Source organism: Corvus kubaryi, unplaced genomic scaffold (genome assembly GCF_017639235.1).
Source record: "Corvus kubaryi isolate FWS band 111438036 unplaced genomic scaffold, C.kubaryi_AGA036_p1.0 78, whole genome shotgun sequence".
NCBI classification, from domain to species: Eukaryota; Metazoa; Chordata; class Aves; order Passeriformes; family Corvidae; genus Corvus; species Corvus kubaryi.
In genome coordinates, this window is record NW_024582065.1 from 5721916 (window position 1) to 5735706 (window position 13791).

General features: G+C 44.1%; 1 protein-coding gene across 23 annotated transcripts in view; it reads right to left on the bottom strand.

Moving 5' to 3' along the window:
• Window positions 1–1248: 1248 nt before the first annotated feature.
• The window catches only part of FNBP1 (formin binding protein 1), a 94578-nt gene continuing 82035 nt past the window's right edge, over window positions 1249–13791 (bottom strand). For 13 of the 23 annotated variants that reach the window (XM_042052026.1, XM_042052037.1, XM_042052036.1 and 10 more), the window contains 6 exons: window positions 12824–12933; window positions 11017–11149; window positions 9902–10023; window positions 9397–9536; window positions 8843–9001; window positions 5233–6578 (listed from right to left, as the gene is read on the bottom strand). In XM_042052026.1, coding sequence (XP_041907960.1) covers window positions 6544–6578; window positions 8843–9001; window positions 9397–9536; window positions 9902–10023; window positions 11017–11149; window positions 12824–12933 — 699 coding nt within the window. In that variant the 3' untranslated portion in view covers window positions 5233–6543. Of the gene's footprint in view, window positions 4336–5232; window positions 9002–9396; window positions 9537–9901; window positions 10024–11016; window positions 11150–12823; window positions 12934–13791 lie in introns of those variants that run through there. The other 10 variants (XM_042052039.1, XM_042052030.1, XM_042052029.1 and 7 more) reach the window with 4 other exon arrangements.

The window sequence follows — 13791 nt, forward strand, 5'->3', positions numbered from 1 at the left end:
CCCTGATCTGTCCTGAACTGACAGGGATGTTAATTAGTGCTGGCAAAGAACAACTGCAATCCTGTTGAAGAAATGTAGCAGCGTGACTGTATTAACAAAAATAATCTCTAGATTATTTCTCAGATAAAAGCACCACCAGGTGTCATCTGCTGAGCAGGAAAACTGCAAATCTTCGTGGCTCTTGGATGAGCTCTTTCCCATGGCCTGGACCAAGGGCTGATGGAGAAGCTGGTCAAGAGCTGGGGGCTTTTCTCTCACACATTATTCACGACCCTGCACACCGGAATGGAATTGTACACACCTCAGCCAGAGCTACAGAAATGTGCCTGGGTTTCACATTATTTGGGGAAGGGAGGCCTTGCTGTTGGACAGAGCTGCACATCCACACATCCCTGCTCAAACCCCTTCCTTACCAGGCTTGCAACAGCCTGAGTCTTAATACAAAACCAATCAGCAGCAAAAACATCTGCCAAGACCTCCAGCTAGACCAGAGCATTCACCACAGGCACTCCATGGTACAACTCTCTTTAGATGAAATTTCTTCCCCAAGTTTCCAGTTCTCATAGGCTCCTACTGAAAAAGCACAAACCAGCTGCCCCTCCCCACACCAACTCCTGCCACAACAGCCCATGTTTCTTTCTCCTCACATGACCAAATTAAAAAAAAAAAAAAAACAAACAAGCAACCCAACCACTTAATTCTCTCTTCAGCACCAGCTGGAAAGGTCAAGTTTTGATAAAATCAAATCTCAAAGTGACCTGATGGGACCTGGCTCTGTGGGACAGTCAGAGGTATAGACAGAGCCAAATTATTGGCTGAAAATTCCAGTAGGAAGTAAAACCAAAGCCAACAGGTACCACAAGTGAACCTGTGTCATCACTTATCTGAAGAGAGAAGTAGGAACAGCACCACACTGGAATGGGCTGATCCACTTGTTCCATGTAAATTTTGCAGCTGAAAGCAAAAGCCCAACCCACCCATAGTCAGGAAGAATGAGGAGGAGTAAGAGAGCAGCTCTGGGGAGTTTTAGTCTGAATTTCTCTGTGGCTGAAGCAGCAGTCACAGCCAAATTCAAATTCCCACTCTCCACTGGACACATCCGTGGGAAGCAGCAGTGGGAGAGCGACGGCCGCACCTCAACAGCCCCAAGAGCCCCAGCAAAGAGGCACCAACTTTTCTGTTGGAAAAGAAAAGCAACAAACTCATTTTTCTTCGTCTGGCTGATCAAAAGGGTCCAGTGAAACTGTATTTCTGGAATTAAATGTTTATTTAAATATGCAGATGACTTTGTTTCATTGCTACAAGGTCAATATTCGCTTTCAAATGGAAGCACTTTATTTGGTTGAATTCTGTCTCCAGAAACGAATGGGCAACACCAGAACCTTTTACATTGGCAATGAAATCACAACACTGAGATGCCACGGAGATCTTGAGATCAGTGCTCAAACACACATACACACACGTATACAAATAAAAAAGTGCTCGACATCATCATGTTAAAATAGAATTTGGCTTCTTTTAGGTCTTCTGACATTTCAGGCAGGAAAACAAAAAACCAGAGAACAATATGCATCAAACTAAATGAACTTCTGAAAAATACTCAGCATTAAACACAACTTTGAGTATCAGTAAATATGTTTCTTCTCTATTTACAGGTGTTAAGAAAGGGCATTAGAGACTTTTGCTGGGGATCATGAAATTTCATAGGATGTACAGTCCACGCTGCTGGGCAAGATTAGTAAATCCAAGCAGAGTTTTTATAAACCAGTCACATATTTAGTTCTTCAGCGTTTGCCAAAGGTAAATTTATCTACAAAAATTATTCATTACCCTGAATAACGGCAGCAGAATAAATGTGTGCAGACTGTGAGATATGACTGTCACTATTTCTTAAATAAGTTTTAAGATCCAGGCTTTTGGGAACTACTTACCAAGTTTATAAAAACTCCATACATGGTCTTTTAATAAAACTTCAGGAATCAATCAGTCAGCTAAAGCTAATGCTCCTTCTACAGCACAATTTAGCAACACAGACATTGCAATTGTTCCAATGTTCCACAGAGGCTGACAATAATATACTGTCCACCCAGATTAAATATAGAAAAGCAAACTTTGATCTAATTTTTACATAGATGGCACAACAATAGGTGAAAATGAATTTTTAGCTGCTGATTCAACAGTGCATCGGACACGAGAATAAAAATACTGCAGCTAAAAATATTTTAAGGATATTTTTGCACACCTGTTAATTGTTCAACCCTTTAGATCTGCTGGCAGGTGGAGGCCACAAAGCCACAGGTGCCAGCTGTGGGGATCCCATTCTGCTCTTGATCTGAACAGCTCAGTGACCACAGCAGCAGCAGCGGTAAGGCGGTGATTTAATGGATTCTGACCCTTCAGTGCTGCAGCAGAACAGCTCCAGAATTGGTGCTGCCCGTGCTCAGCACATCTGGGTTGGGTTTAAATCACAAACCTTCTGCTGGTTGATGCTGGCAACTCCTAAGCACCATCACACAACAGCTACAGGATGAACTGTAGCACCAAGGGACTTAAGAGTTGGCATCTTGAATGGAGAGAAAGGGACAGAGTTATGAACACAACACAACCCAGCTCAAAAATCACTTCATCCCCTGTGGGGACAGCTCAGACCATCCCCAACACGGAGAGTCTGAGATTCTGGGATGTGTTTTGATGTGCTGACCCTGCAGGATAGCCTGGCAGGCAGCAAAACAACACTCACCTGCCTGCAAACAAGCCCTGAGAGGTTTCCTTTTGGGGTCACTGCCCATAGTGGCTTCCATGTAAAATTTCTCAAACTGTGGGGATTGTACAGAATATGGTGGAGTTGGATTAGAGCCAGTAGATTCCCCCAAATGAGGTGTGGATCCATGAATAAATTTAACCCTCAGGAGCTATTTAGTGGCAACTGACTCTTGCAGGGCTCAAACATGTCCATGACTGTAAAACCCAAGCAATGGTAACAATTCAGGGGAAACCAAGGTAGAATATATAAGTTTGTAGAAGTTTAGAGAGGAAATTGACCCTCTGTTAGGCAGTTGAGCTCCAGATCATGTGATATTTGGAGATACTGTAGCTCTCTCACAACTGTATGACATGATAAATTGCAGAATCACTTATCCTACTTCTGCTTCAAACCAAACCATGTGAGAACAGGGTGGTCACAATTCCTGTCTGGCTGCTGGGTCTAAGTCCAGTCCACGACAAGATGGGAGAAGGAAAAGCGCGGGTTTTTTTTTCTTTCCTCTTTTATTTATCTAAAAAAACTCCGTTATTCCAACATGAACTGATGAGAACGCACAGGAGGTCATGCAAAAAGAGAAGGCAGGTCTGAAATGCTGAAAAACAAACCAACCAAAAGAAAACTGCAAAGAGATTAAACCACGAGCCACAAAATAACGTGACCCTGAGGAAGGTGGGCGCAGGCAAGGCAACAGGGCGAGCATGCAGGCTGAAACGAGAGCCAAACGGGGCCTGTGAGCAGCAACAAGGGCTGCCAACCAAAATGCCACTGTCCGTGTCTGTGTGTGTGTGAGGAACAGCAGGGACACAGGAGGGGGCAAAGAGAACAAGCAGGAAAACAAATACATACGTGAGCTTGAAGGGTTTCAGGAAACAGCAGGGTCAGAGGGATTTAATACTTGGAATGAGCATCAGCCTGGATTTGAAAAAAGAGAAATAAAGGCTGACAAGTATTAGTGACTTTTTGGGGAAGGAAGAACGTTGAATAATGCATGTGGATCAGATTTAATATTGACAAATTGAGAGCCCAGTCCAGCTGCTGTAACACTGTTCCCAGGGGAGGTTTTCCACCTCCTTTCCACGCTCTCTGTGAGAGGACCTGCAGGTTCAGCACTAAAGGCACCGTGTGAAACGCTGATGGACCAGTGTGTACATTCAGATGGACTGAGGGACAAGGGGACAGAAGACAGACCAGCACATGCTTGGGACTCTCTGGCTACCCCTTGCATCCAAGGGCAGCCAGCAGTTCTGTGACAGAAGTTGGGAGGGATTGGGTTGGGAGGAGTGTGTGTTATGTTTGACAGAGGGGCTGTGCCAGGCTGGCAGAAGAGTGGGAAAGGCTGATAAGGAAATCCGAGCCACAAGTAGCATGCCGTGGAAAAGAGCAAGCGTCTGAATGGTACTGGGATGGAATTTAGGTCTGAATTTTTCAAGTGGGAACTCCAGACAAGACTGGCAGTCTGGCTTTCCATGGGTGTGTTTTAACTGCCTGCAGGGTAAACAGACCATTTTGTTTCTCCTTCTGCGACAAGCTCGCCCCGAGGTTCTTGCACCAGCACAAACACCTTTAGGAATCTAAAACATAAGAAAGACAAAAAGAAAGAGACTGGATTAGAAAGAGGCTGGGGAAAATGGGGTCCCTTAAGAGCAGCTCTGCCTGCAGGAGGTTAAAGGAAATAGGGCAATGAAGCATCTACTGGGTTACAGGGCTTGAGGAAGGCTCCTGACTCAGACAGCAACCCTTCACCCTCAGCCCTTCCCTCCAGCCTGGGATGAACATCACTGGGATTCTGCTCTGCTCTGGGAGCAGGACCCTGCCAGCACCTGCTTCGTGCCACTGAGGAAACAAACAGCTTTTTCATTTTCTGTCTGCAAAGCAGCACCACATCTGTTCAAGTGACAGCTCCAGAGACCATCAATGACACTGAACAACAACAGGAAATTAAATCAAAGAGTTTGCAGAGGAATCCAGAGCTTTCCTTTCCACCACAGGCTGCAGAGGCCTTTCTTTCTCAAGGGAAGCCAGGAATATGCAGGTCAGTGAACCAGCCTAAGCCTCCAAATGCCTCCTCTGTCCATCCTGTTCCCACAGACTGGTGGCTGAGGACAAGTTTTTCCTTTGGCCAAGTGAAGCTACAATCCAGGAGCGTGATTTGGCCCAAACTGCTGTATCCAAGGGAATACAGGATGAGTCCAAACTTCCCTTGCATTTGAGAGACCAGGGGAACCCTCTCACCTCCTTTGCATTCACTTCCATCAAATCCTTCCATATGACAGCACAAAGAAGTTTTCAAAGAGCCACAATAAAATACTTTTCTTGAGAAGAACTGCATTTGTGCTTAGTGTGGGAAGCAGCTCTGGGCCATTTGCTGTCCCTTAGGAAAGTTAAATGTCACTATTTTTTGCCACTAATTATTGCCATCTACTAGTAACTGCCATTAAAAAAACCCAAAAACCAAAACCTCACAGGAATGAGAAAATATAATGTTTATTAGAAGAAGACACCGTGGTACATCAAGCTATAAAGAGATTCCTGACAGATGATGATTCTTAAAAAAAAAAAGAATAGAAACAAGACAACCACACTGGCCAGACTGAACAAACCTTAACACACAACAGCAGTTCCTATGCAAGTCCAGGTGCAGGCAGCTGAGTAACCAAAAACACTTATCAACATCAGAGGGACCGAGTAGTTACCAAAACATCTGGGTTAAACAGAAGAACAGCCTATAAAACCATTTATATTTATACACATGTAAAAGGATAAAAACAATTCAAATTCAAGTAACTTTAGTCTTTAAGTTATGTTATATACAATTTTTTTATACTGGGAGAACTAAGGGCATGTATTTAACAAAAGGATTTTAAAAAGCCACAGTCCAGTTTATAATTACCAATTCCTAAATAATTTGGCAAGCATTAAATAATCAGATATATCCTAGATAAAAAGTGCATCAGCGTGGTTAACTTTTACCTATTTATTTATATAAGTCAAGGCTCTGCATGATGGTTACAGCAAACAGCAGAGCTGCAGCACTGGGAATCCCAGAGCTGTCCATAAGGAATTACTGATATCATCAGAGGTGAGGGGGAACAGACCCACAGCGGCAAAGGAGCCAAAATGCTCATCAGCCCACAGCTCCAAAATAGTTTTTATCAAAAAGTTTAACTTCCCAAACCAGCCCCTATTCCTGCATGTCACCCAAACAAACATCCAGGCTTTCTGCTGGAAGGGAACGTGGCGTTTCTGTTGGGTGCAATGCAGGGTTTGTACAGAGCTGGTCACTCCATGCAGGACTTTTTGTGTGTCACACGATTTCACAACATCCCTCAGTGAAAGACAGTTTTGTTCCCAAGCAGATGATGAGGTACCATAGTCAGTAACACAGGGTAGTCAGTCTTGAGCTGAAAGGCCCAACTAATTCCTGTGTTTGAGAGTTCTCAGCACCAGACACCTGACAGGTACAGAAAAGCCCCGCAAGATGCTACACCCAGGTGTGCACAGAACAGTTTCCTGCACGAATCCCAACGGGAGCAAAGCCTGCAGCTCTCATTCCTATTCAGAAGGACAACAATGCTGTTTGCACTAAATGGACACAGTCGGGGCAGCACCTTCCTCAGCAGTGACATTTCAGAGCCGACCTGGTACCTAACAAAGTCTTTCAGTGATGGAGATATGACATGTGCATTCATCTCTTCTAAAGAAAACCTTCTCAAATAGAGCTCTTAAAACAACCGTAGCAGCAAACCAGGAGAATAAAGGGTGGACAGGCCTATGCAAACCTACTCAGAGATTTTCTGAAGTGGTTTGTGCACATCTGGAAAAAAAAAAAAAAGGCAAAACAAGATAGACATTACTGTTCTTTTTGTGACAGGGTTTGCCAACACCCTCTGAGCAGAGGCACACCTGTAAATGTCACCAGGAGCCCTCACACAGGGACTCACAGGGCACAGACCCAGCTTGGCTCCTCTAAGACTGAGATCAGGAGGGCACCTGCAGCACATGACTTACCTGTCCTGCTCAGCTCAGTCCTGCAGCAGAGCCCTGACAGCACAGGCTCCAGCTGAGTGAAAAAGCAGCTTTTCACAGAGCACTGAGCAGTGGCACTGAGCTGCCCCTGGCTCATGGCACACACACAGCCTGGCCGGGCAGGTAAGGCTGAGCCAGGACTGACTCTGCTGGCTGGGACAGTCCCAGGGGCTGCTGTGAGCTCTGCCTTCTGCCAGCTGCTCAACCTTCTTTCCAAAGAGAGGAAAGGATTACTGAAGTTTGCAAATGCTTTAGTATTTACAGCATTATCTTCAGGAATGACATCCCTTCCATTTCAAGGACTGAAGCAAGTCACTTCTACCAATATGCTGAAAGTCAATTTGCAGCTTGCAACTAAGTTCACCTTTTAAACACAGTAGCATTTTCTCCAAATCTTTATGCTGCATTCTATGAAAGGTTCTCTTTTAGCTTTTCTCTTAAACCAGAGACTTGAGAAATAAAAGAAGTAAACATAATAGTTCCTATACATTAGATATTCACAGATATATTTGATTTTGTTCCTGAAATCCAGCAAAATTAATGGAAAAACTTAAAATGATCTGAAAAACCTCCACTGTGGCTACAGAAATGGCTGCAGCTGTATCAGCCTTCACCCCCAGCACAGTATGCATTTTTACTCTGATGGAAGGTGTCCCTGCCCATGGCAGAGGGCTGGAATGAGATGGTCCCTTGCAACCCAAACCAGTCTGTGATTCCATGATTTCCAACCCTTCAGCCTTGTTCTGGATATAAAGCAGAATGGATGATCCATGTTCCTCTTTCAAAGGTTAATAAAAACCAACAGAGGGGGCTGAACTTTTTGCACTCTTTTGCATCTCAACTGACCATGTATTTGCCAACAGGAACATAAAACTAATTGATTGTGGCAAAACAAAACAAGGCCCAGATTTTCACCTGCAGCAGACAAGGCACTGCACTGATTAACACCAAATCCAACACTGAACTGCTCAAGTTTCAGTGCTGGCTTACAGACACAGTCCTACTCCTCTCTTCCTGCTGCCCATAAACACCAAGGAAAATGGTTCAGTTTGCTTTTGACTTGGATGAGGCCGCTCATTTAACACCAAGAACTCTCAGGTCTAGGAAACACAACAACAATCTGAAGGATTAAGTGACTGAATAAACACAAATTAATTAACAATGGAGTTCTAATACGTCCTGATTTGAAACAGGGCTTAAAATCTTTTGATTTTTCATGCTGCATCCCATTACCAGGTGTTCAGCACTGGCATTTACTCCAGCCAGGTCTGCCCTGCAGCACTGCTTCCTTACACAACACATCCTATCAGGGAGGAATTAAAAGCAACAAACAGCAGCTTATGGAGTCCAAACTCTGAATGTCTCCATTGATCTCGTGTGAGCAAAAGATTAAACCATTAGTTCTGGTCATCTGAAACAGCAAATACATCTGAAATGTAGCAAGGTGGGAAAGAACAGAGGAGCTTTCTTAATGTTTTACCCATTTATCAAGGACCACAGAGTGCTGTGAGGAGGGGTTTTGGTAAGATCTCTCCTTCCCATTCCACACACACTAAACTAAATTACCACTGGTTTTCAATCCAAAAGGTCCCCAGAACACAACAGGCTCTGAAAAGCTCCCACACAGACACAAACCAGCAGTCTAAATATTTTCTATGTAAAGTTCCACCGAGTGACTTTGGGAAAAACAGTGACTTGTGGATGTGTCTGAGATGCCACCTGGGTACCTGAGGAGAGCCTGTATGATCCCAAAGGGCTTTGTGCTTCCTGCACTAAGCTGGGTGTACAGTGGCAGTTGAGCAAACACTGTCCAGGAAAGGCTGCATTTCCCCTCTGCTTTCACAGTCCCCCACACTACCCTTCTCTGAGCAAGAAAAGCACATTTTGCAGTACAACAAGCCATAATTAGTCCACGTATGAAATAATGCACTTGATGGCATTGTACAGACTCTTAAAAGGCTCTATCTGCAACACAGAGCAGCTTCAGGGTTGGATCATCTCTGTGAAAGCAAGTAAAACAATAATAATAACATTAAATATAGGTCATAGCACCTTTGGCATTTTTGTCCAAATAGACTTCAACATAGGACGTGGGGACATAGCCCTCCTCATCTTCATTCCTTCGGATTCGCGTCCACCCGTCACCTTTGTCTTCTTCTATTACATAGAGCATCTCTCCTTCTGCTACAGAGATTGTTCCTTCATTCTGACCTGAAACACACAGCAACAGGGACTTGAGGCTGTGCTGCACAGCAGGAACCACAGATCCGGTGCAGGGAGCTCAGGGCACACTCAGACCATGGGTGGACACAGCTTTTGGTGCATCACTGGCAGCAAGAAGAGGGGCTTGTGATTCTGGAGTCAGCGGTGAGTACATAAAGAACCAGATAAATGTGACCCTGACAGCAGAGTTTTGGGTCTTTCTCTTGCAGAGTTCCTGTGCAACAGGAGACAAATCTCTGTCTTGGTGCCTTTCTACAGAATCACACCAGAGCACCACTTGCCCTTTGGCTATTTAAGGTTAAATGAAAGTTTCCCACTTGCCCTTGGCATATGAACTTTAATAAAACCCAGTCAGTGAAATGAGGGTGAAGTTTGAGTGATACCTTCAAATGTATAGAGCGCTTTACATGTTCCTATGGTGGGTAGTGGTTCTTCATCATCAAACTCATCATCAAAGTCTGTTGCAGGTACTTTCATCTCAGTCTCCTGGCTTTGCTCTTCTGTGTAACTGCCATCGGGGCTGCTCAAGAGAGGAAAAACACAGCAACTATAGCGACCAACCTCAGCAGCAGAGAGAAAGAACCACTTGGTCACCAGGCTTGAGGCAAGGGGAGCAACTCCAGCTGGAGCAGCACAGTGATTCCAGAGCTTGCTCGGAACTGGCTGTGACTCCAGATGGGTGAGAACCCTCATTTTTACCATTAAGAGCTGTAAAAACGCACTGGCTCACTCACCTTCACAGCAGTGAGCGAGGGGGCTGCCACAGTTCAGAAACATATTCTGAAACGCAGCTCTTGGAGTTGGGATATGGCAAGACCAGGCTGCAGAGCCCTGGTGTGTGCCTGCAGTGGCTCTGGTGGCAGTCCCAGCCCCGTACAGATACTGTACCTCTCACGGTCCTGGGCACAGCTGTTCACTCCTGATGGGTTCTGGGCCTCGTAGACCCCACTCTGGCGCCGGGACTGCTCGGTCCGGGCCGGCAGCTGCCCCTCCACCTCTGCCAGCCAGCCCTGCCAGACAGACACACAGACAGACAGAGTTCACCCTGCTGGGACACTCCTGACAGCCAGCCTACAGAACAGACTGGTTTGTAAACATGTTCACATTTTCCTTTGAGTGGCGATGGCCAGTTGTTCAAATTCTGGACTGTCTTGCTGAAAACCATGCTTACCGAAAATGTAACTATTTTTTGCCAACTGGGTGCTGAAAACACCCTGACAGAGAAGCAGTAAACAGCCAGCAGAAGATGATGCCACGCTAGTCACAGTCAAGTAAAAAGATGTGTGGCTGCTTAGAGTAGTCTCAGTAACACCAGAAACTCAGCAACTGCTGAATGCATGAGAACAAAAGCTGGGGAGAGCGAAAGAGCCACTGATTTCAAATGGGTAGGAAAGCAATGGATAGTAAAACCACATCTGAAATTAATGGGCTGTATCTGTTTATGTTCAAAGCATAATGTAGAAAGTGAAGTCTTTTCTCAGCTGTCTAATCCATCTCATGTAATTATAATGAGCTTTATATATTCCAAACACTCCCCTTCTGTTCTGGAGATTTTATATCACTAAGCAGCTTTCTGTTCATGGCAGACTATTCCTTAAAACATATTTCATCTGATGGCTTCTGTCTTGCTGTTAGTCTCTAAATGGTGCTTTGCATTTATGTCACACTGATTTTCCACAGACGTCTGTAACATGATGCTTCAATTTATTCAATTAATTAAATAAGCATCTGAAGCCCTCTGGGCAGTCCAGAGAGCACTACATTTTCTCTTCACCTCCACTTAGCACAATTTGTTTCCTGTGGCAAATGTAACGGTGGGCTGGCAGCCACAGGCGAAGGTGCACGTTGATGTTACACAAATCAGCTCAAAGACCCCAATTAATGCAAGTGCTCATGTAGCCCTTGCCCACACACACCAAAGTGCATCAATACAAAACAGGAAGGCCCTGCTCAGACCTGAGCGTTTGCTGAGCTGTTTTTTACTGAAGTGTCTCTTCTCATACCTCGAATTTCTGAACTTCTAATCGCAGCTTTTCAATGTTCTGCCCAAGCTCTGCCAATCTGTGGTCCACACTCGTTGCATCTCCCATCTGGGGGTTCTTGATGTACACATCTTTCATCTTTGTTAAGGCATCTCTGAGGGGTAAAACAAAAATAAAACTCATTTAGTGCAGTTGGGGGTAAATGCCTTTAATAAATTGTCTCTTCTTCACTCTGAGGTTCAACCTAAGCTTTTACAAAAGGAACTGAGAACACCCAGATGGGGCTTTTGCCCTGTATAGAACCAACCATTAAAAAGAACAGTAAAATTATTTGCCAGAAGAGAATTTACACTGCCAGAGGTGAAAAACAGTGAGTTACCTACAATGTGAGAAGATATTTGATATTGATTTTTAGCCTGACATGGTTTTTTATGTAGTACAACAGTATCAACTTGCTGCCCTGGGGAAAACAATAATAATAAATCTCACAACCATTGCAATCTACGACAGCTTCAACTTCCTAGACTAATACCTTCCCAGTTTTTGGGGCATAGACAAACAGTTGAATCATTATTGTCCATCATGGTCTGAAACTGGGACAAAGATGTATCAATAACAGAAATGGAGTGCAAACCAGAAATTCTCACCCTGCCTGTTGCAGCTTGTCTTTAGCAACCCAAATAATCGGTAAGATATTTATTTGTTTCACACTGCTTAAAAGGAAGCTGGCTCCAGATGGTTTGTGTTTGTCACAGCACAGGGACAGACAGACTCGAGGCTACAAACTGTGACCCTGTGTCCAGCTGAGTCCCAGGGCAGCTCCACTTGGCTGCTGATGGACATTTCAGAGCTGAAAGATGGAATTATGGGCTGGTTTTAGGCACAACTGCTCAGATTTTCTCTAGGCATTAGCTGGTGGGAGAGAGGTTAATGTGAGTCCCACGACTCAAGTTAACACTCTTTATATTTTAGAGTTTCCCACCAAACTCTTGACAATTGCAATCCTGTGCCTTTGCCTTGTGTGTATGGAAACTGGGAAAAAGTGTGGGTGGCAAGGAAGTGGGACTGCTCTGTCCTGAAGCCTTAAGGGACAATGTTGCAAACATATGAGTCACAATTATTACTGTTTGTTTAACTCTTAGTTAACTGCTGGTGCTATTTTCTCCATCATAAACTATCTTCATTTAAACTTCACTCTGCTGTGATTCCACATCTGATTTTAATGTTGGATTACCTCAGAATCGATAAAGAACAGAAAGAAAAACCCAAGTTACCAGAGAGGAAAAAAACCAAAGCAATGAGAAATCATATAACCACATGTAATTTTTCTTCCTTATTCATGATATAAAATATAAAGGAGAAATTTTGGGTTAGTAGGCAAAATAAATAGGTTCTTGAAAGCAAGCTGACACAAAATGTAGGCACATGTGTACAAATGCAAAGCAGTATTTAGGGATAGACCAGTCTTGAAATCCTTCAGGGCAGAAAAGTTCTGTGTCTCACAAACAAAACACGCTGAATCTCTAATGCAACTGCAGAATGTGAACAAACACAAAGCACAAATACAGGCTGCCAGAATCAATTAAAAGTGTGTATCTAAAGTAGCCTTATTCTCAACCAGAATGATAAATGCAGCCTTGCAGAAAAAGCATTCACAAAAGCACAGGAGTCATTATCTTCCTGCTTCCAGGAAATCTAAGCTACAGACCAGAGAGACTTTGGATGATGCCATCATCTCATAACAGCCTCTGCTGTTGGGATCTACCCACGTCCACCACACACAGGGGCTCAGTGCAATTTCACTTTTCATTGGAGAAGTTTGACTCACCTTTGATCCATCTCTTTCTGAATGTCCCTGTTTAGTTCATCGACCTTTTGCTGAAGCTTCTTTCTTCTTTGCTCAGGTGGGAGATTGCTGAAGTCTTCTGGGCCTGCTCCCTGCACAGAATGGAATGGAGGGTGGTGGGGGGATAAGGAAAAAAATTAATAATCAGAGTCTGAAAAAATCCTTTGGGACTGCATTTTGAAAAGGGCTCACAAAAACCTGTGCAAAATCACAGTGGTCTGAAGCATTGTTATCATTTGTGCTGTGTTATCAGTCCCTGAATGGTGAGGAATCTGCATGTCCTTGAAATGATCCCAGGACCACATCCTGCTTCCCTAACAGTGGCTTAATGGAAGATCAGCTGGAGAATTCCAGAATTCAACAGCAAAGCTGAGAAATTATTTTTATCTATTATCACCAGATTTTATCTAACAGAGTTCCCTTCTCATGGAAAGCTGATCCTTCCTGCTTTTCTTCACTCTGGTACAAACAGCATTCCCATAAAAGCAGCTCCTGGCTTTTATTCCAGTGTCACAGTTGCACTTCTTCTGTGCACTGCTGACTGAGTGCTGGTCCAACACAGTTAATTTATGTCAGGGCTCTGCTGAACACACCAAGTTAACAGAAGCATTCCCCACTGGATTCTGCAATTTAAAAAACATGCTGCTTACTTTCCAGGGTCCACATTCCACGCCAAAGTCTCTCAGTTTTTCCTCTCTCACTTGTACTCACATAAAAACCAGAAGGTATATCACAGCCATGGAATCAGTTTGAAATCATAACCAAAGGAAAAAAATGTGAAGACCACAGTGGTTACCTTTGTGTGATTCTGCAAACCCCTTTTCTGCCTTCTGCTATGTCTCCTCTTCATTGCCTCAATTTGATATAGCAGATAGATGACACGTAAAATACATCCACACTCTTTTCCTCACAGTAACACCCATTTTTGTCTTGCCAGAAGGCAATGGGGG